Source organism: Mirounga angustirostris, unplaced genomic scaffold (assembly GCF_029215605.1).
Source record: "Mirounga angustirostris isolate CCGP_5_RB_7025 unplaced genomic scaffold, mMirAng1.0.hap1 SCAF_1, whole genome shotgun sequence".
Taxonomy (NCBI): Eukaryota; Metazoa; Chordata; class Mammalia; order Carnivora; family Phocidae; genus Mirounga; species Mirounga angustirostris.
Window position 1 is genome coordinate 200,225,965 of NW_026991709.1, and position 24,371 is coordinate 200,250,335.

The window sequence follows — 24,371 nt, forward strand, 5'->3', positions numbered from 1 at the left end:
TTATGCAATCTTCTTGGGTCAATTTCAGTGCCCTGGGGCAAAGCCCCACTGTAGTTACCAGGCTGGGGGTGGGGTGGGGGGAGGTGGGCCACTTGGGAATCCTGGAGGCCAGCCCCAGGGGTTGGGTCCCATCTCACCACGGGAAGGATGAAAGCACGAACCCAGCCTGAGGGCAGGGGGCTGCAGGAGCGAGGCGGTACAGGAACTGGCTGCGCTAGCCTGAGGGTCCCCAGGAAGTGCCTGGCCACGCGCAGTGAGCGAGACCGAGGGGCCAAGGAGGCAGAGGCTTGGTGGTGCGGGCAGAAGGGAGGCCACGTCTGTGGGGGCGCCGGTGGGCGGCCACGGGGAGCGCCACCGCGGGTGGCCACTGGGGGGCGCCCGCACTCCCCACACTGCGGACGCCGGCGCGGGCAGCCGATGGGGGGCGCCGTCGCCAGAGGAGCACCCCGGCGCCGTCGCTGCTACTCTGGAATGGAGCCCCGGTTCAGGACGCCGGCCCGCAGGCAGGGCCCCCCGGGCCCCGGGGCGGCTGCCCTTCCGCTGCTGCTGCTGCTGGTGTCGCCGAGGCCCGCGGGTGAGCCCCGCCGCGCCCCCCACCCCCGTGCCCTCGCCGGGCCTGGTCTGACCCCCTCGCCGGGCCTCGTGTGACCCTCTCTGCGTCCTTCCGCAGGCTGCCTGGCAAGCCAAGCGCCAGGGACACCGTCTGCGCCCGCTTCCGTCGACCCTGGCGTGCCCTGTGCCCCCAGTGTCACCTGTCCCTCAGACGAGCCTCGCCTCCCCCGCCAGGCCCCCACGGACCCGTCGCAGCGCACGACCCTCCAGACCCAGACCGTGTCTGTTTCTAACGGCGACATCCGCTTTCTCAGTGAGTACGACGGACTCCCTGGGGGAGGAGGGTGCGGGAGCAAGCCCTGGGGACGGAGGCGGTCGCAGGAGGAAGGGGCAGGGGGGAGTGAGAAGGGAGGTTCCTTTTACAAGGGTTTACGGAGCATCTGCTGTGGGCCGGGCCTCCCGTCCCCGTGAGGTGGGAAGGAACGAGAGTCGGAGGAGCCTGCGGTGGGCTGCATGTTCCCGCCGCCCTGAACTGACCCAGGCTCCCAGCCAACGACTTAGGGGATCTGCAGCACAGCTTTCAGGGAGCCTCCCCGCGGGCGTCTCCGGGCACCCCCACGCGACCTTCTCATGTTGAACGAAGACCTCCAGAATTACTTCTTATCCTGGAACTCAGTGCACACAACTAAGTGGCCCCCGAAAGCCTCTCACACACGACCGAGTGCGTGCAGACACCCCCTCTCCCATGTCAGACTTGACACAGGCTGGTGCTGGCCCATGCACGCTGATCGCCCAATCCCCTATCCACCCCCTGGAGAACACTGGGGGCTGGGCTGCTGTGAGGTTGGACACGTGCATCTTCAGTTTGAGAACTTTTTCAACGTGCCTGCACCCAGAGACACTCCCACCAGCCGGGAGTGAGCAGTCTGGGCCGGGAACCCTCACCAATACTTGGGGTCGGGGCCCCTGAATTTTGCCTGGCAGGTGGTGTGGAGCGGAGCCTGGCTCTGCTGCAAGTCTCCTCCGGGGACCCCTGGGGCTCAGCAGCTTTGGTGTTGGCCCGCTGCAGGGCTGTCGTCCTCGGGATGTATCTGTTCACGCCCACGGCCCGTTTTTCTCTTGGGTAGTCTCACTGAATCACAGGACGGTTCCCAGAGGAGGGAGAGGGGTCTGCCTTGGCCGAAGTACAGGGGGGCCAGATGCAAACACGGATGAGTTTTTGAAGGATCTGGTCAGAGCTCGGGGGGCCACTGTTGTACCAGGCTGGTGGCTGGGAATGCTCTGGGTCCCCAGGGCTGTGGGAGCAGGGAGAAGGATACCTGGGGAGCGCTGAGGCCCTTTGGAGGCTGCAGACCTCAGTCTTCATGTGGAAAAAGAGAAATCCCAGTGGGAAAAGAGAATCGCTGCATGAGTGCGGGCCACAGCTGGAGAGGCAGGAGGTGGGGCTGAGGGGAGGGGAGAGAAGGCGCCTTGGGATGGGGCTGCAAGGTCCCATCTTGCATCAAGCTCTCACCTTCCTCCTCAGCCTGCGGCTCCTCGCACGAGCAGGACCCCACGCTCAGGGACCCAGACGCCATGGCTCGGCGGTGGCCATGGATGGTCAGCGTGCGGGCCAATGGCACACATGTCTGTGCAGGCACCCTCATTGCCTCCCGGTGGGTGCTGACGGCGGCCCACTGCCTGATCCAGTGAGTCGGGGCCTAGGTGGGCGGGTGGAAAGGTGTCCGGAGCCACGGGGCCCGGTCATCCTGCCCGCTGGTCCTTCAGCAGCAGCCGTGCCCTCTGCAGGGCGCTGTGGTCCCAGCCCCACCCTGGCTTCAGCTCTCCACAGGTGGAGGCTGAGTCCTGCTGATTCCTCCCCGGAGGGAGGGCTGGGCGCTTTCTCCCCTCCCCTGGCTCCCCAGTCCTCGGCAGTCATGCTACAGATAGGCCATGGGGGCTGGGAAGCCACTGGCCAGGCCTCCGTCCTCCTAGCCACAGAAAGGAGGTCCTAATTCTTCCATCCCATACCCTTTGCTTCACTTATTCATTCCTTCCTTCCTTCCACCCACAACCATTGACCCTCCTTGAGGCCAGGCCCTGGCCTGGGCCCTAGGGGTAGAGAGGGGACAGACACATCACTTCCCTTGGGTTGCTGGGGAAGATAGATGGGAAGACAGGTGCTCACAGGGGAGTCCGGGCAGCGTGAGGACCAAAGAGAGGGCATGCCCATGTGCCGGGGCCAGGGCAGTGGCCTGAGGGCAGCATCTGTGGAAGAGCCTGCTCCAAGCCTAAGGGCCGACCTGGAGACCCTGAGGGGCATGCTGGGAAAGGAGGCTGGAGGGCGAGGCCGTGGCTGATTGATTGTGCCCGGCCTCTGCCACTTCCAGGGCCTGGCACGGGGTGCCAGACAGAGTCCAGAGTCTGGAACCAGAGAAAACTGGGTCCATATCCCAGCTCTGCCACTTCCTAGCTGTGCAGCCTTGAGTTGTTGGCTGGGCTTCTCTGAGCCTCGGGTTTTCTCTCCGTAAAGTACAGGGTTGTTGTAAAGGTGGGACCACACAGGGTGTGTGCAGGGCCCTGTTCACATCTGCTGGGAGAGAGAGGCTTGGGGTGGGGGCCGGGGGGGGCTTGAAGCAGGGGGTTGGCCTGCTGGGATTGACCCAGAGTGCAGTAGTGGGGTGGAGGCGGGGGTGGGGTGCCTGGAGCTGATGACAGACTCCCCTCGTTGTCCCCCTAGGCATAACTTTACCTATTCAGTGCGGGTGGGGAGCCCAAGGATTGACCAGATATCTCCGACTACCTCCGACGTCCCAGCATACCAGGTTATCTTGAACAAACGGTACCGGTCCCATCGGTACTGGTCCTGGGTGGGCCGGGCCCATGACATTGCCCTCCTCAAGCTCGTGTGGCCACTCAAGTACAACAAGTATGTCTGGCCCATCTGCCTGCCCGGCTTGGACTACGAGGTGAAGGACGGCTCCCTGTGCACTGTAACAGGCTGGGGACTCCCCAGGTTTGACGGTGAGTCCGAGCCTCCCCAGACCGGGGGGGGGGGTGTGGGGGAGAGGACCCGGGTGCAGGCCGGGGTCTCCGTGGACAGCTGTTTCTGAAACGTCTTCCTGGCGGGCTCTCGTCTCCTTCCCCTTGGGGGTCTTGGCAGTGAGTGCATTGTGGCCATTCAGGCCTGAGGCGTCCCAGATTGCCCATGAGACCTCAGCCCCAGGCCAGGACCTATAAACAGGACTTCCTTGAAGGCAGAGGGGCACAGAGTAATATCTTGCTGTGTGCACGCAATCCCAGGATGTCCAGGATTTGAAGCAGAGCATCTTGCAGTGGGAGGAGCAGGGTTGTGTGACTGTAAAAAGTTCCCCCAAAGACCCCCCATGGTTGGCTAAGGGCAGTCTGCACCCCGAGTTTGGGAGCCCCCTGCCCCCAGTGGACCTCAAGCCCTTTACCATCTCCAGGGATGGAGCAAAGCCCAAAGAGCAGGAGTGTCATCCCAGGCCCATCCAGGGAGCATTTCCTTATGAGTTTTAGGAAGACCCGTTCCATTCAGGGAGCCCCTCTTTTTCACAAGACAGGTGTTCTTCCCTTTGACTTCACGGAGTCATCTTGCCTATAAGCAGCCCACGGCGGCTCCAGCCTGGGGGTGGGGGTGGCTGTTTGTCTTTCTTGTCATGGCCCATCTGAGGAGTGGCTGGGGATGGTTGGAAGACTGTCCCCCGGGGGCTCCAGCTAGAGACAGAGTCACACTGGAGAGAGAGAGGAGGGGAGCGGGGGAGGGAGGGGAGGACTTAGTGCCTGGGGCCCACAGAGGGGGGGTCTGGGCTGGCTAGGGTGGAAGAGGCCTTTGGGGAAGGCTTGAGTGAAGGACGGATTTGGACCTGAGAGGGGCTGGGCAGGCCTTCGAGATGGAAGAGCAGAAGCCAAGCTGCTGAGGTAGGAACAGACTCCGTGGGCTGGACTCTGTTAGGGGTGAGACCAGGCCCAGCGAGGCCAGGCTGAGGGCAGCCTGCTCCAAAATCTCTAGGAGGGACTCTTCAGAGGCTGGAGGAGCGGGCCAGGAGCAGCGAGGACAGCCACCGGGCTGGCAGCAGTGAGAGCGCCAAGCCTGAACTGTGGGGGGGACCTGTCCCTGCAGGCGTGTGGCCCCAGTTCCGGACCATTCAGGAGAAGGGTGTCACCATCCTGAGCAGCAAGGAGTGTGACAAGTTATACCACAAGGTCTCCAAAGTCCCCTCTCTGGTTCGGGTGGTGGACTCCCGGATGGTCTGTGCGGAGGACTTGGACAGGGAGAACTTCTGCTATGTGAGCACCTCCCTCCTTGCTCCCTCACCTCCAGGGCCGCCTGGAGAGGTGCTGGGGCGCAGGGCAGCCGGGCTCAGAGGGGAGGGGAAGACGGAGGGAGAGATGGGAGAGGAAGATCGGAGAGGAGAGAGAAGGGGGGTCGGTGGGAAGAAGGGGGGTGGGGGCCTGGCATGAGCGAGGGGAGGTGAACCCCTCTGAGGGAGGTCTCCTGCATCTGGACCTCGAGGGCACCTCTCAGCTTGGTGGCCCCCTGGGTTGCGGGGCGTGCTGTGGGAGAGAGGTGGTGTGAGCCGGGGCACGTCTCCCTCCGGCCACCCCCGGCCCCCCTGACCCTTTTTGTTCCACACCCCTCCTCACAGGAGATAAGTGGGGAGCCCTTGGCCTGTCCTGTGGACACCACGTGGTACCTGGTGGGACTCGTGAGCTGGGGCCCAGGCTGCCGGAAGAGTGAGGCCCCGCCCATCTACCTGCAGGTCACCTCCTACCAGCACTGGATCTGGGAACGCATCAGTGGGCAGGCCCTGCCAGCCCCATCCAGGGCCCTGCTCCTGGTGCTACCGCTGCCCCTCGGCCTCCTTGCTGCCCTCTGACAGCCTCGTGCTGTCCCCCGGGGGGGCCATCCTCACCCTCTGTGCCCAGAATGCTGCAGGTGTAGCTCTCCCCACCCGGCAGGGCAGGGCAGAGATGAGGTGCTCAATTAAATGCTTCTCTTCTCCAAGCTGCCTCCTTCCTGGGCCTGCTTGAGTGGGAGGTGAGCCAGCCAGATGGGGGTGGGAGGGGGGACTCCAGACTGTTCTCTCCTGAAAGGTGCAGAGCCGCCGGGTCTGCCTCCGTCTATAGGTTTGGGGTGGCTCCCGCAGAAAGTAGAGGGAGAGTATAGGGATGATACTGGGGTCTAGAATGTACTATCCAGGCTGAAGCTGGGCTGCCGGGACGCAGTATGAGGCTGGGGTAAAGGTGCGGCTCTGTCTGGGCGGGGGAGGGGAGCGTGTTTGCTGTGATTCTCTAGGGGGAGTCAGGCTCTCCTGGCCAGCGGCTGGAGCACACCCTGTCACTGCCCTGAAGCCCTGTAGTGCACTTGACCTTCCAGCCCCGCGCCCTGCCTAGAGCCTGGGGCAGGTGCCCACCGGGCTCAGATGTTACCCGTCCGCGGCCGTGCCTGTCCCTGAAAGACCAGTAGAGGCCCCAGGTCAGAGGCCAGGGGGCAGGGCAGATGCAGCCCAGGTCTGGACTTGCCCCAGGCTTCTCTGTTGGACCTCAGGACGCCCCTGCCCCTCTGGGCTTCTGTTGCCTGGGCCACACAGGAAGACTCTGGCCTGTATGCGTTGTATGACCTTGGCTGCAACCTTAACCTTCGGCGGGAGAAACCCGCGGGCCGGACCGCGAGGGCAGAGTCAGGGTTCTGACTCTGAGCCCTCCGCAGGGCCTCTGCAGTTTCTCTGCGCCCTCACGGCACCTGTGTCTGCCCGGATCCCTCTCCTTGTATCATAGTCATCCAGCTCTGGGGCAGGATCCGCACTGGACCCCTCTTGTGTCCCCAGCACGGGGCTCAGGCCGTGGAAGGCCTACTGCAGGCCACAAAGTGGCGGGGAGGGGAGGGGACAGGGGGCGGCTTCCTCCCGCGGTCTCGATGCCCAGCTGGCTGCCACCTCTCCCTTCAGCTCATCCCAGTTCAGGCTGGGGGAACAGTCGGGGAGGGAGCTTCTGCTTGGCCAGCGCCCCTGTCATGGCGGCATCACCCTCCACGTACATGCTCCAGGGACAGGGCATCCTGAGGGGTCGTCTGAGTGGAAGGCACTCAGCTTTATTTACACATCTCGGCAGGCCGCGGGGCAGCTCCCCCAGCTCAGGAACCCTGGCGTTTCCAGGCCCAGATGTGCGCGCCTCGGCGGGGGTTTGCCACCCTCCCGAAATGCCTCTGCCGTCAGTCTCCGGGTGGTGTTTGGGCCTTCCCCCTCCGGTCAGCAGTGACTCTCTGAGGTGCGAGACGCTTGAGGTGGTAAAAGAGGAGGCTGTGTGCAGCTCTCCTCATCGGGTGGAAGTCTGCTTGCTGCCTCAGCCCCCGAGTGCCCTCTGCCGTGACCCCCTGGGGCCCTGACGGACCCCCACCACCTGGGAAGGACTTCCGGCACAGCCCAACGCTCCCCTTGGCTTCTCCAGGGCTCCCTGGATCCCCGAGATGGGGCCCCGCTACCCCCTTTCTTCCCTTCTCCCTTCGGCCTGCTGGCCTCAGCCTTCTGCACCCCTGACTCACCCCTGCAGCCCCAGCCCCGAACCCCCAGGCCTCGTGCTCAGCCTCCCAGCAGCCTCAGCTCCAGGGCAGCGGCCTGGCCCATGGTATCCGCTGGGCTGGAGTCCCCCTGCCTCCAGGCGGGCGCTCTATTCACCTTTCGGGCCAGGACCCCTGCTGGGCCTGGAGGAGCTCCCTGGCCGCCAGGGCTGCTCCCTGGAGAAGTCTGAGAGCCTCCCCTAGTGACCCTCTTCTTCCTCGTGGCCAGCCTGGCTGTGGCCTCACACCCCAGCCCCTTCAGTTTGGCCATTTCCTTCCAAGAGGCAGGCCACGTCCCGTCATGCCCTGTATAGCCACTGCTGTTCCTGGCAGGAGGGACCGAGGCGTGTCTGGGTGGGTGCGGGGCCACTCCACTCCAGATCTGCAGAGGGACAGTGGCCCAAGACCGCCTTTGCTGGATAGCCATGTGCGTGAGGTGAAAGGAGCAGAGTCCAGGCTGGGAGGCGGGACACCAGGTGCAGTCTGGTCCCTGCCCCCGATGGGCTGTCACACTGGGGCTTCAGCAGCCTCCCTCGGAGCCAAGAAGAGGGTGTTCTGCAACCTCTATGGTCCATGGATGAGCTGGGAGTCTAAGATGCCTGGACCCCAGCCAGGACTTGAGCCCCAGGGCTAGCCAGCACCAGCTGCCACCTCCAGGAAGCCCTCCTCATTTCTCCCCTTTCTTCTTCTTGGCCTCATTCTTCTCATCCTCCTCTACCTTGATGGCCACTGTGTCCACACTGTCCTTCTTCTTCTTCTTCTTATCCTCTGTGGGGTGGAGGAGAGGCGGGTGGCAGGAGTGAGGCCAGGGGTCCTAGGGCCCACACCAGAGCCCCCCACACCCAGCCCTTTGCTTCTTCCTTTCCAAACCTCTCCCACCTGCAGAAGAGCTCCTTGTGTTACGTGCCCCACTCGGGCCTGTTTCTGCGCTCTGGTCTCCAGGGACCAGAACCTAAACACCAGGGGAGGGGAGGAGCAGGGCCACTCTCGGTGGCAGGACTGAGGAAGTGGCTGGCTCAGCTGGGACAGGTGGTGGTGGTGGTGGGGGGGCTGGCCCCCCCCACCCCGGCCTGCTCACCTCCAGGGATCTCCGTGAGCTCGTTGAGTTGGGGGACCGTCTCCAGTTTGTCCGTGTACATCTTGGCTGCCTTCCGCTGCAGGTAGCGGGCTTCAATCTCCTTCCGGGTCCGGGGCACGCGGCAGTTGAAGACGCAGCACAGAGTGATGACTGTAGCGGGGACAGAGCAGGCTTGGCCGAGGCTGGAGATCAGACACCCCAGGAACGGTCCCCACATTTCAGACCTGCCCTCACCTGCCTACCTGGGTCTCACCCAGGAGTCTCTGGCAGGAGGCTCTGCGTTTGGACGAGACCCCTGTGGGCTCTGGGGTTCTTTCCAAGATCTCTCTCCTGAGCGGGGCCGACTTTGGGCAGGCACACAGGGGCCCGCTCTCAGAGGGGCCTGGCGCTGGGCTTTATGTGCTGCAGTCGCTGTTCTTAACAATTTCTGAACAAGGGGGTCTCCTACTTTCATTGTGCAGTGGCCCGTAAGTCCTGCCTCTGGTCTCGCTTTCTGACTAGATCGAGGCCCCTGGAGCGCAGGGCAGAGGCCTGCACTGGTGACTCGAGCTACAACCTCCCCGGGGCTGTCCTGTGTTCCCACCCAGGCCTCTCGGCTCCTACTGCTTCCTCCCCAGGCTCCTGGGAGGACCTCAGACACCCGAGGACGTGGCCGCGTCCTCCTCAACCTTGCTGAGGACAAGCCTGGGCTTCTCCCGGCCGCGAGGGCCCACCAGAGGGCACAGAGCCTGCCCTGGGGCGTTCACCCCAGACAGTTATCCCAGGGGCGGTTTTCTGCTGAAGGCAGCTGTGCCCACGCGAGCTGGGCCAGGGAATGGAGCTGGCCTGTCTAGTGATGGGCAGGACAGGGCAGGGCTGCCAGGACCTGGCTGGACTGAGTTTATTTTTCTAAGACTCCACAGTCTGACCACCTTGGCCCCAGCCTCAGGGGAGGGGACGGGGCTGCTTCCTATTATAAATCGGATGACAAGACATAACTTCCTGGCAGACTCCTGGGGGCAGGATGGCCAAGCAGGACAAACAAGGCCTATTTTAGGGAAGATGGATCAGACCAATGTAGCCGGGGCTGGGGCACCCTTGGGGGTCGACATGTGCAACCCCTTCAGCCAAATCTTGTGGCCCCACTAAGTCTCACCCAGGTTCACAGAATGAAAAAAAAAAAAAAAAAAGAATGAATGAATGCATGAGATGGTCTCAAAGCCTTTGCTCCTGAGGACAGAACTGGACTCCCAAATGGATGGATGGGGGAGCTGCCAGCAATCAGGACCTCTGGGGGCTGCACGAGACCCCAGCAGTAGGTCTGACTGTACAGTGCTGTCCAGGGGCAAACAGCGAGCTTTTCTTATCCAAAGAGCTGGGTTCTAGTCTTCTCCAGGCCCCGGTGTGTATGCCTACGGGCCCCGATCCTGCTGGCTTGGGTCACCTCTTCCAGCCACCCTCCGGGCATGTCCTCTCACCGTGCTTACTCAGGCTCACCACAGAGGCTAGTCCCAGGCCCCAAGGGGCCTGGGCTTCCAAGGGAGCTCAGCTCTTGGCACCTGGAGCAGGGCTCAGACGCCGCCTCTCGCTCCAGGCCTGCCCCACCCAGCCTGGCCGGGTCACTTCTTATCAAAGAAGGGAAAAAAACAATGTGTGTTGGATGGAGTTCCAGGGCCCAGACAGGGGCTTGGAATGTGAGTCCCCAGGCTGGAGGGACCTCCAGAGGCGCCCCCATCCAAGCCCAGCCCCTCTGCACAAGGTTCTGGGATGACACGCCCCAGACAGCAACGCCACCGAGGCCCAAGCCAACTGGGAGGTAGGAAAGATGCTTCGTCCCCAGGAGATGGAGCTGTACCATCCCTACTCCTAGGGCCCTGCACTGAAGGTAACGAGTGGTGACCAGCTGCTCAGAGGCCTTTGGGACTCTCCTTTACTCTTTTCTAGAAAATAAGAGCTGATATGTGTGCTTTATGTCCAAGCGCCTCTTTGGGTCTGACACTGCAACCTGCTTGTGTGGCCCTAGGCACCTCCACTGTCTGGGGCCGAGCAGAGCCCGGAGAGGCCAGTGTGTATTTAGAGGCCCCTTGGCGTCCTCACTCCTGCTCCCTGGAGTGCCCCAGAGTGGCTCCCTGGACCCGCACCCTACACTGCTCCTGCAGGCAGATGCCTCCCTGAACCCTGCCTCTTGGTGCTGGGGTGCAGGGTGGTGGGGGGGGCAGGTGGGTCCACGGTCTCCTCCCTGGACACCTGGGCTGGGGCTACAGCCACAACCAGCTGTCCGTAGGGCCTCCGCTGAGAGGCCTGACTAGTTCTTGCCTTGGTCAAGAATGAAATGCAGCCTCTTGCTCAGATCCTGCTCCCACCCCAGCCATGAAGAAATGGTGATGGTGGGGTGTGGATATTTTCCCCCAAGGAGGGCCTCCCTGGTGTCAGGAGAAGCACATGCCCATCAGATGTCCTTGTCTCCCTTGGAGTCCTTACATGTGGGTGGGTCCTCCGCTGGGGTGCTGCCCTCCAGGGGACCTCATCCTGGGACAGCTCCAGCTAGAACTTAAATGCCATTTTCGCTGCCCTGACCTGGGGTGCACGCAGTGAAAATCCTGTAGGGGTTATCTGAGCCCTTGTGCGGGGTCCATTTCCTCCCACCTCTGCCTACACCGTCCCGTCTGCCTTTTCCAGCTGCCCACCTGGCAAAACTGCACTCATCCTCTCACTGATGTGCGGAAGAGGACCCTTCTCTAAGAAGCTTGTGCAGGCAGAGAGGGTCTTCTTTCCCTTCCTCGCCGCGTCTCCCCGCATCCTTTGGCGTGTGGGAACCTTTATCAGACTCTACACTGTACCCTGGCAGCCTCCCCCATCCATTGGCATTTCTCTGCCCCCCTTTCTCCAACTGCAGACCCCTAATCTGGAAGGGCTGAAGGAGCATGCCAAACCCATTTCTGTTGTGAGTTTGCATCCAGCAACTCCCAGTCCCAGGAGAGGAAGGGGTCTCCTGCTTTTAATTGAGGGGGGTGTGAGTCATTCCAGGGGAACAGGAGTTGACAAGACACAGTTTGCAGCCTGGGAGCCACATCTGCCGGGCGTCTGGGGAGCCTCTAGGCTGAGCTGCGGCCAAGGATGGCCTTGCTGGGGCCTCTGGGTGTGGGCCCTTTAAGCAGGGCAAACTGCAGGAAAAGCATCAGGAGGCCAGCGATAGGGGAAAATGACACGTCCTCATCCTGGTTCAGTGGAGTCCCCTGTAATTATCGTAATTGCCATGTGGCTGTGTCCCAGTTGGGCAGAATACTTCAGGTCACCACCAGCCTGTCAGCCCTCCACAGGGACTTTGTGTAGATCAGGAGGTGCCAGAAACCACAGCGGGCCTCCTGCGGGCGACTGGGCTGCTTGCACTGCCCGGAATTGTTGCTCTGAGCCCCTGGGGGTGGTGCTGCGGGGGTGGGGGGAGGGCAGGGGGTGCTGTGCTCCTGCAGCTGCATTGGCGGGGGGAGGGCAGGGAGCAGCTACTCACTGATGGACAACACGAAGAGCGAGAAGATGCCCACCACGTGCCAGAGGCGCATGTCCCAGAACACCACCGTCTCCTTGGTCAGCGGGGGCGGCTTGGGCTTGGGCGGGGCCGTGCTGGGCTGCAGGTCGGGAGAGAGGGAAGTGAAGCCAGGCAGAGGCCAGAGGCTGGGGCTGGGCCGAGAGAGAGGCCCAGGTTTCAGCAAGGTCTCAGTCCAAGCATTCCAGAATCTCCTAGAATCAAGTGTCTTAGATAGTCACAGCCAACGCCCTAGATCCTGGGAGGTTCCAGGTTTAGAGCAAGAGAAGAAAGCAGAGCCCCAGAACCGTGGAGCCTGGGGATTCTCGGGGACACCAGGGCCTGAAGGGGCAAAGGTGGATGGCTTGTCCCAATCAGGTTCAGGTCCCCTTCGGGCAGCCTGCTAGTCTCCCCTCCTGCTCCAGTCCTGGGCCCCACAGGCTGAGGGGGTCTCAGGACCAAGGCCAGAGACAAGGGGAGGCCGGTACTCTCCTTGGGGGATTTTGCTCCCAAGCATCCTCAGTGTGGGTGGGGTGTGGAGCTGGACTCAGGGCCCGCGGCTCTGCTGCCTGGCCAGGACCCCCACCGGGTGACCTCAAGAGTTGCCTATCCTGCCAGAGTCACCTCTTCTGACCAGAGGCTAGGCCGGAGTCCTCCCAGGACAGGACGGGATAAATCGTCTGCAATGCAGCAGCGACACCTAGAGGCCAAATGTTGTAAGCGTGACTGGAACAAGCCTGAGCAGAGCACAGTGGGCCACCTCCCACCTTCCCAGTGGACGCCACCATGCCATGGGAGTCTAGGGGACATGGCCCTACCCTGGGGGACTGAGGGAACAAGGCCCTGCCCTGGTGGGTCTGGGCGGGACCAGTCCCTAGCCTGAGGGGCTGAGAGGGATAGGACCCTATCCTCACCAAGTTTGACTGAGGGAGGGGGGGTGGTGGTGGTTAATGCTCAGAGGGAGAGGACCCTGGGGCATCTGTGGGATTCACTGTCTCCTGATTAACTGAATAAGGACAGACCTGCAGTCTCTTCTGGCTCTCTGGGAAGGAAAGGCAACTCACACCTCAACCATCCATCCAGTCTTTCCCCTGGTCCATGAGCATGGATTGGGCACCTACCAGAGGTCAGGTGCTTCCTCACTCAAGAACACCGCCCTTCAGCATGTCCCAGGTAATCTGTGTGCTTGGGATTGGTACATGATGCCCCAGCTCTTTTCTCTTCACCAGGGTAAACTGGGGTGGGCGACTTCTTACCTCTAGGCCTCCATTTCTCCGTCTGTAAATTGAGTGGGGTGGTTCCGGGGCTCTCTGGGAAGCTCTCTCTACCTAATCAGAGTGGTAACATTGACGAGAAGATACCCCTCCTCAGCATCATCCCAGGGGCCTGGATCCACTTGCAGGGTCAGACGTATGTACGTGGGGTCAAGGAACACGTGTGTGGGGTCAGGCACCTCTGTGGGTTCAGAGCGCATGTGTGTGGAGTTGGGGCACATATTTGTGGGTACAGAGCACATGTGTGGTTGGTGTATGCCTGTGTGGTTAGACTTATGTCTGTAGAGTCAGGGCCAGGGTCTGGGCAGTGGCGGGGTTCCCGATCTTAAGGCTCAGTGTTTTTGGTCCGGCTGGGCTGTATGGCTGGAAGACTCTGAGGTCCAGAGGAGGGATCTCAGATTTTGAGCCCAGGCAGCTGTGAGCCCACTTCTGACACCTTCTCGTTCTAGCCTTGTTTCAGGGGGAACTGAGCTTATAATCTCACCTTGATAGGGATCTTGGGTAGAGGGTAACAGGTAAGAGTCGGGCATCTCTGTGGTGGGCACTGCTGGAGGTCTAAACTCTAAAGCTTGGGAGCCCCGGCCTCCATCAGCTGGAGAATGATGCCTGTAGGGGCTGTTGTGGGTGGTGCTGTGGACTCCAGCGCTACCCATCTTTCTAGTGCTTCCCTGGATCCCCTGGGCTCAGCCAGGCCCTTGCTCAGGCTGTAGGCAGATAGCTGGCAGATGGACTCCAAATGCAATTTCCCTTGATGGGCAGGGAGAAGATGTGTTCCTGGGGGCTGAAGGGAAGAATCCTTGGCTCAGAACTGACATGACCCCCACCCTCAGCCTTCTCCTGCGCCCAGGCCAGCTCAGTTTCTGCACCCGAGGCCTCAGGACAGCCAGTAAGGGGCTCATGTACACTTTGTGGGGCTCAAGCCAGCCTGGCTCCCCTTACAGGGACACTGGAGCTGACATCTGACTCCAGCCCAGCCTTTTGATCACACCCCCTGGTCAGCAGCACAGACAGGCTTAGTATCGGGCTACAGCACTCTGTCTTGTTGTCCCTCGGACCCTCAGGTTCAGGGCTGTGTCCTCGTAGGTCCTCAGGATAAGACTCTGTCCTCCCTCTCCCATCCTGTCCCCTGGCACCTGCCCCTGAGGGCTCTCCTGGGCGCCTTGCTGTCCCTTGCTCTTCTGTCTCTCTGCCCTCTCTGCCCCGGCCTACAAAGGCTCTGAACCCTGCTCCTCCCTGGCCCTGCCTCTTGGGCCTTCTCCCTCTGGTCTCTTGCTCCAGAATTCTGGTTCTGGTCTGCTTCTTTGGCTCCCCTTCACAGCTCAGCAGGAATGGGGGACAGAGGGGACAAGGAGGTTGCAATGGCCCCCACTCTTCTCCTCCCAGCCCTTCCTGTCCCCAGCCAAGCTCCTGGCCAACTACCCCAGCCACCCTCCTTACCTCTTGCTGGGCTATCTCAGCAGCTCCCCCAGCTCTCCCAACTACATGCCCTCTTCCAATTTATCCTCCTCCTTCCACACCAAGACTCATCCACGACTCTTCCCCTGCTCAGATACCTTGGCTGGCTCTCCATTATCACCAGGACCAAGTAAGACCCCTGAGCCCTGGGTCCTGCCCTGCCGGCACCTCCCCTCCAGGGCCAAGTGCCCCACAAGGAGCTGAACTCAACACATGGCTGCTCTATAAAGGGTCTCCTGACCCCACCCTCCAGCTTGGCAAGTCCTCACCTCCTTCTTAAGGCTATGTCTCCCCCATCAGGCAGGGGAGCCTGAAGGATCTCTGGAAGCAGAAGCTATTTCCTCCAGCCGACCCTAAGACCAGGGACTAGATCTCCCCTATCAGACTAGAGTTCACTGAAACCAAGGACTATACCTCCCCCACCTCTCCCTGGCCCCCATTAGACAAAAGGTAAGGGCTGAGCAAAGCTGTATCCCCAGACTGGGAATCCTTATGATCAGGGTGAGTCTCCCCCACCAGACTAATGATCCTGAAATCTGGGGCTGTGCCCTCCCATCAGACCAGGGAACCTAAGGTTGGGGGCTGAGTCTCCCCCACAGCCTGGGAGCGCTGGGGGCAGGGCCGTGTCACCCCAGGAATCCAGGTCTGCTGGGGCACTTGGAAGGGGAAAATCCAGCTCCCTGTCGGAAGGGCGTCCCCTAAGCCTCCGGCCGGCTGGCCACAGCCTCCCTGACCCCTCCGCGCCGCCCCGCCTCACCTCCACCAGCTGCCCGGCGACCCTGGCGAGGCAGAGCCCCAGCGCGGCGCCGCCCAGCGCCCAGAGGGGCCCCGCCATCTCCGCGCCCGCAGCTCCGCGCCCGCGGCCGCAGGTGGGGGGACCCGGCCGCGCGGGGCCGGGCACGGGTGGCCCGGTGACTGCCCCGCCAGCCGGCGCTCTAGGTGGCGATCTGGTCGCAGGCCGCGAGTGGGCATCATTTATTCATCGTCGGTGTCCGGTTCCAGTGCCGCCCGCCCCCACCTCCCGGCGGGTGGAGGGCCCGCCCCCTTGCCGGGGAATCAGAGTCCCGATCCCCCTTCCCCCAACCCGACAGCCGGGCCGAGGGGTGGGAGTGGATGGGAGGGGGAAGACGGGCTGGGGGCGGGTCCTTGCACAACAGGTCCCACCCCCCCCACCCCGGCCCCACTCGGGCCTCAGTTTCTCCATCTGGGGCAAGGGGAGGGGCTTGCATCTGCTGATCTAGGAGGCCCTTCCCAGTCTGACGTTCTGAATTTGAAAAACCCTACTGGACCCAGGCTGGTGGCGGTAGTTGGGGGGGGAGGGGGTTGGCAGGCAGGTTGCCATAGGGACAGGCGCTCAGGGATGTCCTGGGCTTTCTGGGCTGGCTTTCTGCCCAGAAACGGCTCTGGTCACTCTGGACACCAGAGCTAGAGCGGGGGATGGGACCAGGGGATGGTATGGTCAGAGTCTCTAGTTGCGGGCACTATGGAAGGTTCCTGAAGAAGCCAACATCTGCTGCCCCATGGGACGGGGAAGGCTCCACCTGGAGAGCCTGGAGGACCATTTTCTGACTCTGGCTGACCCAGAGCCTCTGCCCCAGTCTGAGCCCCAATTGTCACTCCAGTCTGAGCCATGATCCTGACCTCACACTGAACCTGGCCCACATGTACTCTGGTCCTCACCCCAGGATGAGCGTTGACAACCCAGGGATGGAGGGAGGGAGGATCGAGGAGCTGTGGAGACCAGGAAGGCTCTGGAGGAGGAGGAGGGAGGTCTGGGGTGGGGAGACTTCTCTGGTCCATCCTTCCTCCTCTCCCCTTTCCTCCCTCCCTCCTTTTCTTCCTTCCTTCCTTCCTTCCTTCCTTCCTTCCTTCCTTCCTTCCTTCCTGCCTTCCTGCCTTCCTGCCTTCCTGCCTTCCCCTCTCTCCCTCCTTCCATTGTTATTTATCTCCTGCCTGCTGAGTGCTGGAGAAGCAGCCCAGCTGTTGAACCCCTTCATTCTTCATCACCATAGACAGTGGAGCAGGCTGAGGTGCTTTGGGCATTGGGCCCAACCTCAGAACTAGGGACCCTGTAGATTCAGAGCCCGGAGATGCAGCAGATGGGCAAGGACCAAGGCGAGCGACAGCAGAGACCAGAAGGCCAGCTGTGGACACTCACAGGGGACAGGTCTGGGAGAACATAAGGCAGGCAGAAAAACAGGAGAGCCACTGGCAAAGGACAGCTGGCCCAAGGGATCCTCACCAGTAGGTGGCCAAGTTTGGGGGCTGGGTGGGCTGGGCCACCCCAGGCTCTCCAGGCTTGCCCTAGCCAGGCAGATAGGAATTCTACTAAAGCTCAAGTCCCTTGCTGAAGCTCCCACTGTCATAGGCCATCTGTCATAGGCCAGGCTTGAGAAAGCCACACTGACCAGCCAGGGAGGTCACCCTTGGGACACACAGGGTCAGAGAGGGCTTGGCTGGAGTGGGCTGAGGTTAGTGGGCCTGACAGTGGCCTTGGGCAAGCCATTACTCCTCTCTGCTTTGAATTCCTCATCTGTGGAATGGAAAGGACAAGACTCTCATCAAGGGGCTGTTGGGAGGATTATATTGAACTAAGGATTATGGGAGTGCTGAGCATAGGACAGCTCAGCCCAGGAGAGGTGGGGCGCCATTGTTTCCTGTAAAGTTCAGTCTTTCCATCCAAGAAGTAGGGCAAGCTCAATGAAGAAATCTGAAAGGGAATACAATCATGTGTGTCCCTATTGTCCCCTGAGATGGCCATTGTTCCGCATGGGTTCCATTTCTTTGCAGGCTCTTGAACATAGTTGAGATCTCGCTGTATGCTATACCTTTTCACCCAGGGCTTTTACCCAACATGAGAATCCTAGGTCCCCATGTCTCCCAAAGGCTCTGTCAAATACTTGCACACAGGCTTTGAAGTCAAACTGACTTAAAAGAACAGGGTGTCCTGAAACAGGACAGTTTTAAGCTTTTATAACCTCAGAAGTATAAAGCCACAGATTTATAAGAAACACAGTTTGGAAGTTTATTTATTTATTTATTTATTTATTTATTTATTTATTTATTTATTTAAAATTTCCTTTTTTTTTTTTGCCCTGTAGAGATAGCAGAAGACTGAAAAAATTGAAGTTATTATCCAAAGTTCACAAAACTAAAGTAGCATAAAGAAAATTTAAGTAATGAAATTTTCAAACTGTGTTTCTTATAGATTTGTAGCTTTCTACTTTATAACTTCTAAAGTTATTAAAGCTTAAAACTAAGACTCCTGGGGCATGATCATCTTGACAGCTGTGAGACCTCAGTGGGCTACTTAACCTCTGACTGAGCTTCATTGCTTCATCTGTAAAATGGGTATAACGACAGTATCATGGCACCTGAACATCACAAGCCTTCAGGCAATGCTAGTTGTTCTGACTGTTGTGGTTATTGTGGATTTTGTGCAGTGTGATATTACAGGGTAGTAAAACCCAACGGCACCTCATTCAGTGCCCTATTGTCAAACATTTGCGTTTTTCCCAATTCTCCAAAATGTGAAACACCACGGTGAGAGAAACACCCTGAAAGCTAAAGACTTTTCCATCTTTGAAGGCTCTTCTTCCTCTCCTCTTTGTACTTATGAGGAATTGAGGCCAGAGAGGGGTTGTGCCCTGCGTTAGGTCACACAGGAACTGAGGCCTCAAACTCGGTCTGTGGCTCTTAACCCAGGGCTCTGCCCCCTGTCCAGTACTATTTCTATTTTTTATGAGGTCCCCAGATCCCCCTGCACCCTATCCTACCAGTAGGGCCCATCAAATCTGGGGTGGCAATGCTCTAGACCCTCAGGCTCCTCAGACTCCCCAGCCAGGCTCCCCTGGAAGACAGTGTCCCCCCTCCATGCATGATGGCATGAATGCTGGCCTGCGGAACCCTGTTTGTCCTTTGTGTGCTATTTTTAGCTTCTGTGGGTTTCCGGTAGGGACCCAGTCCAGTCTCCTGGGCCTCTGGTTTGGAGGCCATGGGCAGAGTCAACTGATAGTGGCCAGGGGAAACTGCGACAGTTCTTTCATGGAGCCAGAAATGCCAGGGCTCAAGGCTCAGCTCTGGTGAAGCAGAAGGTTGGGAGTGCGTATCCTCCCAGTCGCAGAGCTAGGCTGGGATCCGGGACATCTTGGACTTAGCCAGGGCTGGAGGTGGGGTGGGGTGGAGTGGGGAACTGGGCTGCCTAGGCCTGTGACACAGTGGCTGGGGCCTGCTGGGAGCTGGCCATATCTGACCTTGTTGGCCCCAGGCCTGGCCCAGAATAGCTCTGGGGCTGGGCTGGGCTGGGCCTGGTGAGACGTCTGTGTACAGAAGCATGTGCTTGTGTCCCAGGGCTCTCATGGACACAGCAGTGCACGCGTACTCTGCACTTGCCTCTCTGTGGGTCTGAGTGTGAGTCTTAGTGTGTGTTCTGTGGCGCAGTATGTAAGTCTGTGTCCATGGGGATGGGCACATGGTCTGCATGGGTCCATGCACCGGGCTGCCTCCTGAGATGTGCTACATGGGAGTCCTGCGAGTGTGTTCAATAGTAGATGGGTATGTGTGCACACCACACATCCCCGTGGCTGTGGGATCTTACTTGTGTGCAGGGGATGTGAGAGTGGTGTGCGTGGGTGTGCACAGATCTGTGGTGGGACTGGGCAGGGCCCCTTGGCTATGTTGCAGGGGACCAAGGGCAGGGGGAGGCTGTCTTTTGGGCACTACTTGGGGCATTACAAATGACTTGGCCCTATCCGAGAGAGAGAGAGAGAGAGAGAGAGAGAGAGGCTTGGCAGGTTTTGCCCCATTTCGCAGATAATAATACTGGGATTGGCAATGCTGGTGAGGTCACCCAGCCTGGGGGTGGGTGGTGGTGAAGGGAAGACCAGCCCCCAGGCTTCCAATTCCCTAGATGAGGCTGAACAGGAAGTCTGGGCCGTGGGGAGGAAGCAGGGGGGCCTGTCCCTTCCTGCTCCAGCCCGGCTCCTCCCTCAGCTACAGGTACAGATGAGGACACGGAGACCCAAAGAGGGGAAGGGCTGGCCCAGAGAAGCCAAACACAAAATCAGCTTCCTCCTGCTCCGGACTCTGTCCTTCCTGCCTTGCTTGTCACACATGGTGAGAACACACTCCTGGAGAGTCTTGCTCTCTCTGCATGTGGCCATGGCCATTCTCCAGCCCTTGACCCTTCCTCCCAAGCCCCAGAAACCCCTTGCCTGATCATCCCCATGTGCCAGGGGACCCACAGACCCACTGAGACTCTGCTCCTCTGGGAAGGAGCCCCTTGAACCATCATGTGCCCCCTCCACTGGGGATCTTTCTTCAGCTTGGCAGGATGGGGCATGACTCCCAACCCCTCAGACTTGAGTAGGGGGTTGGTGGGCCACCCTTTCTGCTCTTCCACTGCCTGTACCAGGCCTGTTGGCCTCAGTGTTGTCAGCCATGAAAGGGGCAATGACTCCTGTCATCCCTTGGAACCCGTGTCCCAGGGGAAGTGATGCGGGGGGGACTGGCGTGTCCACTGGAGGGGGACCAGGCGGCACACAGCAGGCTCCTTTGTTCCAGGCTGAACCACTGTCCTCCCCCTCCTGGGATTAGGCTTCCACCACCCTTTCCAAGGTCGCAGGTCCTGGAGCAGACAAGCGCTGGCTTCTCGCTCTACTGGGCCGTGGAGACCCAGGAGTGGGGGCAGGGGGACTTCCCCAAGGTCACATAGAAAGGAGTGGCGGCTGGCCGTACACATCTGGCCCAAGGGGCCGCGGGGCAGCCTCGGTTTCCCCCACTCTCGGCTTCAAGTTTCTTGTGATTCGGTAAGGGTGGAGGAGGTCACGGGGCTGCACCCAGGCCCCAGAGCGTCAGGGGCGAGTGCACCGGAAGGCCCCGCCAGGACCAAGAAAGCCAGGCTGCTTCCCGGAAACTGCCTGCTGTCCCGGGAGCCTTTCCCCAGGAAACCAGGCTAGCCCGGGCCTGCGTGAGTGTGTGAGCGAGCGGGCGAATGAGTGAGGGAGTGTGTGTATGTGTGTGTGTTTCAGGGGGCGGGAAGAGTCAGTCCCCCTTCTCTCGCTCCCGCTGGGTGCCAGGAGCCTTCGGACCCCGGAGAACTCCGGGGAAAGGCCTTAAGAGTAGACCTCCGGCGGGGGACGGACCGACGCCGCGTCCCACTTCCCGCCAGCCGGGTCCGTCGGCGCCCGCCCCAACTTCTACAAGCAACTCCCGAGAGCGGGGCGGGGCGAGGGGCGTGGCAGCCGCCGGGGGCGTGGCGTGGCGTGGCGGCCGCCGGGGGCGTGGCGTGGCGGGGGCGTGGCGGGGCGTGGCGGGGCGTGGCGGGCGCCGGCGCGAGGCAGCGTGCGGGCGGGCGGCGGGGAGCTGCGGCGACACTCCCGGCTCCCGGCACCGGCATCGGCACCGCACAGGTGAGGGCGGGGCGGAGGTCGCGCGTCTGTGGGCGGGCTCCTGTGCTCCGCGTTCCCCTCACTCCAGGTGGGACTTTCGCCTAGCGCCCCCTTGGGCCGGCTGGTCGCCGTCCCTGCACGACTCCACGGTCCCAGGCGGCACTCACACGGGGGCCGTCCGAGTTTGTCCCAAGGCGCCCTCCGTGCCAGCGGGCTCAGGCGTCGTCGTCCTCCCTGCCCCGTGCTCACCCGGCTCAGGTTTAGGGGCAGCGCAGGGACAGCCTCCGCACCCCCGCCTGGGGTACGAGGGCCGCCCCCTGGACTTCACCCAGCCTGGGAGACTGCCAGGAGGAGGTGGCGCCTGCAGTGAGACCGGCATGGGCAAATGCCTGGTGGCTGGAACAGGATCCCATGTTTGGGAAACTCTGGGGACTGCGTGTGCGGGGGCAGGGAGGAGCAGAGAAGCTGTGAGAGACTGGGAGTGGGGCCAGGGGGGCGGGGCTGAGGGGGGGGAGATGTCTAGGACAAGAAGCTGAGAGCTATGGAGGGCCAGAGAAGGGGTGCTGGGGGAGAGGCCAAAGTGGAGACTGAGGGGTCAGCTGTGGCAGTTGGGCAGCCCCTCTCTGCTCTACTACTGCACTTGCTGGTTATTTTAGGCCACCCTGGGGCAGCCCAGGAAAAAGTCTCTGTGGCAGGCAAAACTTCCTTGCCTGTCCAGACCAGGAAATACCAGAGTGGGTGCCATGACAGGGTGTGGCCCAGGGGCCTGAGGGGCCTGAGGGGCCTGAGGGGCCTTGGAGAGGGGAGGGGAGGCCTCAGTGACCCTGCCTGAGAGCAGTCTGGCGCAGCCAGAGGCCAGGAATGCAGGGAAGGAGCAGGTCTGGCTGCTGGTTAGATCGACATGGGGACGGGCAGCTGACTCACCTGGGCACGCTGAGACTAGCCAGTTTTGTCCTCACCCCGCCCCACAGGGAGCACCAAGGCTGCCTGAGGAGGTAGGAGGCTGGGCCCTGCTGGGAATTTGCTATGTGCCCTGAGGCAAGTCACCTAGCCTTTCTTAACCACCTCGCTCAGGTGAGCCTGGTGGGACAGGGAGCCAGAGGCCTGGGTCTGAGCCCTGCACATGCTCTACAGATAGTGTCTTGACCCTCCGGTTCCTTCCTAGGCCTCAGTTTCTCCTTACGTACCTCATGTGCAGCCTACCACTAAACCTGGGTAGAGGGCGAGGGTAAGGAGACCATGCCCTTGACCAGAGCCGGGTGTGTTGGGGGTATGACGGGTTTGAGCAGGTATTACTCCTGCTGGGTCCCTCTCATGTTATGGCTTAGCACCTCCCCTCACCCCCAGACACACTCATGCCTGGTCTGCTCCCTGTTCTCACACCTTTGGTTGCCTCCAGGATGAAGCCCCAAGCTCCCTAGCCAAGGAGCAGGGCCCCATGGTCACCACCAGGCCAGATCCCCAGCCTCATCTGCAGCCTTCCCCCCCCTGCCCACAACCTCACCAGCCATGCTTACTTCTGACCTTTCCTCTGGGCAGTGTGCCTCAGTTTCCTAGGGGTAGACATCCCTTTGGGGCCACAGATCTGGAAGGGTCCTAGAGTCATGTCTGCCAGTCTGGGTCTGTAAGACACATCCTGAGGGGTCCAGGCCGCTTTGAGTGGGGAGGGAGGCTGAGGACCAGGTCTCCACACCCAGAGCAGCTCCCCCTACCAGTTTGTCCTTTCTAGGGAGGGCTTAGTTTGAAAGCCCTGATCTAATCAGACCCCCATTTCATAGAGGAGGTGACAGAGGCCTAGAGAGGAGCAGGGCTCTGGCTAAGCTGGAGCATGACCAGGACTGAGCAGTGGGTAGAGGGTCAGCAGGGAGTCCTGTGGGAGCAGCTGAAGTGTGGACCACGGGTGCAGGCCGGTTGGTAGGAGGAGCCCTGCAGGGGGGAGAGGGGGTAGTCTGAGGTGGAGAGGGACAGAGAGCTCCATGTCCTGGGTGCGGGGTGGATGGGGTGGGTCCCAGGTCAGTGCAAGTGTGGGGGATACTTGGTATTCAGGACCTCCCAGCCTCGAGCTATTGACTGCAGGTCCGCACTCGCCGTGATCTGGTTCCTAGTCCACACCTCCTGTGCCGGCTGCACCCTCTTCCTCTACCTTTAGCCCGTGTCCTCACCTCTCAGTTCAGACCACGACTGACTGGCTGCCAACTGAGGATGGAAAAGTCACCCCCCAAAGGGCCTTTCCATTCTGTCCGTTTCTGGAGATAATGGGGGAGGGTCAGGCGGACCACACTTGCTGTACTCTGGCCCCTTGGCTGGGCTCTCCTGGTCTGCCTGAGTTGACCCGGAGCGACCTGCCCTGCTGCCCCAGGTCAGGCAGGGGGGTGCGCAGTTTACCGGGGCTGCTGCAGGGGCCCGCAGAGAGAGCAGGCCACGGCTGGGTGTCTAGCTGCTTCCCCTTCCTGCCTGTCCCTCCCAAGGCCTCGCCCTCCTGAAGCAGCGGTAGCAGGAAAGGTGGGGCAGGAATGCCTGGGCCTAGGCCCTTGGCCAGAGTTCTGAGGCACCCGTCCCACTGCCCCAAAGCCTGTTCCCTGGGAGCTGTAGATTTTGCCCGGGGCCTGGAATGCCCTCTGGTGCCCCTGGGGCTGGGTTGGGAGGGATGAGACCCCTTCCTCTTCCCCCTTTTGGGTCTGTGTGTGTTGCCTACCCATTCCAGCAGCTTTGATTGGATCTCCCACCCCACCCCACTCAGCTAACTGTGGAGCCTCAGGGTGTCAGAGCCAGGGAGAGGCAGTGCAAGGGTCTAGGGCTAAAAACCCTCCAACTCTCAACCCTGAGACATCTGGTCAGGTCATTTGGGCAGATGAACTTTGCTTGGTGAGGGCACCCAGCTCTGGTGGGAGAGGGCTGTGTCTGCTTGGAGGCTGGGGTGGGGGGGCGGGGGGTTGGAGCCCAGGCCCCTCGCTCTCATCAGAAAGCCACATTCCCAGGGGATCCCCTGCCTGCTTGGTGGGTACCTCACTCTAGGGTGGGAAGGTCAAAGACTCAAGCCCACCTGCCCACCCCTGCAGCCCTTCCCTCTTTCCTCCGGGCACAGTAGGGTCGGCGGGGTTGGGGGCACGGAGGATCTAGCTGTCACCCACACTGACCTCACCCTCCCACTGCTCAGCACTGTCTCCTCTACAGCTGTCATCACGCCCGTCTCTGCAAGTCTGGCTTTGGGTCCTACCACTCCCTTGCCCTGAGATCCTCCATGGCTCCTCCCATGGCCATTTAGGCCACTCTTGGTGGGCCACCCTCGGAGCCTGGGCCCTCATGCCCATGATCCTTTGCTCTCATGGTGTCCCCACCTGCATGCTTTGTCCTCCTCTTTGCCTCTTTATTTCTTGCCTATCCATGATGGCTCCAGCAGGAGAGCACCTCCCTATTCCCCCAGACCTCTCCTTGCTTACATAGCCCTTTGGGTGACAGGGGGTCCTGAACCATGGCCTTGAGAAAAAGGCTGGGTTTCTCTGACAGTAGGTCCTCGTTTCCAGAGACTCGGTGGAGAGGGAGTGAGGTCAGAGCACCATCA

General features: G+C 61.0%; 3 protein-coding genes across 10 annotated transcripts in view; 2 read left to right on the forward strand and 1 right to left on the reverse strand.

The window, feature by feature from the left end:
- Nucleotides 1–113: 113 nt before the first annotated feature.
- LOC123834790 (probable threonine protease PRSS50) lies at nt 114–5,560 on the forward strand. Its single transcript, XM_045863815.3, has 6 exons — nt 114–574; nt 671–865; nt 2,078–2,240; nt 3,272–3,555; nt 4,676–4,842; nt 5,202–5,560. Exons 1-6 carry the CDS (start codon nt 148–150, stop codon nt 5,430–5,432), a joined length of 1,467 nt encoding a protein of 488 aa, XP_045719771.1. The 5' UTR covers nt 114–147; the 3' UTR covers nt 5,433–5,560.
- A 958-nt stretch (nt 5,561–6,518) lies between these two features.
- Nucleotides 6,519–15,389, reverse strand: TMIE (transmembrane inner ear). The gene is made up of 4 exons (XM_045863816.3): nt 15,178–15,389; nt 11,677–11,794; nt 8,190–8,339; nt 6,519–7,879 (listed from the first exon to the last, which is right to left on the reverse strand). Exons 1-4 carry the CDS (start codon nt 15,253–15,255, stop codon nt 7,779–7,781), a joined length of 447 nt encoding a protein of 148 aa, XP_045719772.1. The 5' UTR covers nt 15,256–15,389; the 3' UTR covers nt 6,519–7,778.
- A 4,095-nt stretch (nt 15,390–19,484) lies between these two features.
- The window catches only part of ALS2CL (ALS2 C-terminal like), a 33,524-nt gene continuing 28,637 nt past the window's right edge, over nt 19,485–24,371 (forward strand). For 5 of the 8 annotated variants that reach the window (XM_064596976.1, XM_064596964.1, XM_064597003.1 and 2 more), the window contains exon 1: nt 20,738–20,830. The gene's annotated coding sequence lies outside the window, so the exon portion shown is untranslated. Of the gene's footprint in view, nt 19,536–20,737; nt 20,831–21,780; nt 21,805–24,371 lie in introns of those variants that run through there. The other 3 variants (XM_064596971.1, XM_064596967.1, XM_064596969.1) reach the window with 3 other exon arrangements.

Coding starts and splice junctions, on each gene's coding strand:
- TMIE (XM_045863816.3), bottom strand. CDS start 15,255: ATGGCGGGGCCCCTCTGGGCGCTGGGCGGCGCCGCGCTGGGGCTCTGC. Junction 11,795..15,177: donor TCGCCGGGCAGCTGGTGGAG/GTGAGGCGGGGC, acceptor CCCGACCTGCAG/CCCAGCACGGCCCCGCCCAA. Junction 8,340..11,676: donor GCTCTTCGTGTTGTCCATCA/GTGAGTAGCTGC, acceptor TCCCCGCTACAG/TCATCACTCTGTGCTGCGTC.
- LOC123834790 (XM_045863815.3), top strand. CDS start 148: ATGAAAGCACGAACCCAGCCTGAGGGCAGGGGGCTGCAGGAGCGAGGC. Junction 866..2,077: donor CGGCGACATCCGCTTTCTCA/GTGAGTACGACG, acceptor CTTCCTCCTCAG/CCTGCGGCTCCTCGCACGAG. Junction 4,843..5,201: donor ACAGGGAGAACTTCTGCTAT/GTGAGCACCTCC, acceptor CCCTCCTCACAG/GAGATAAGTGGGGAGCCCTT.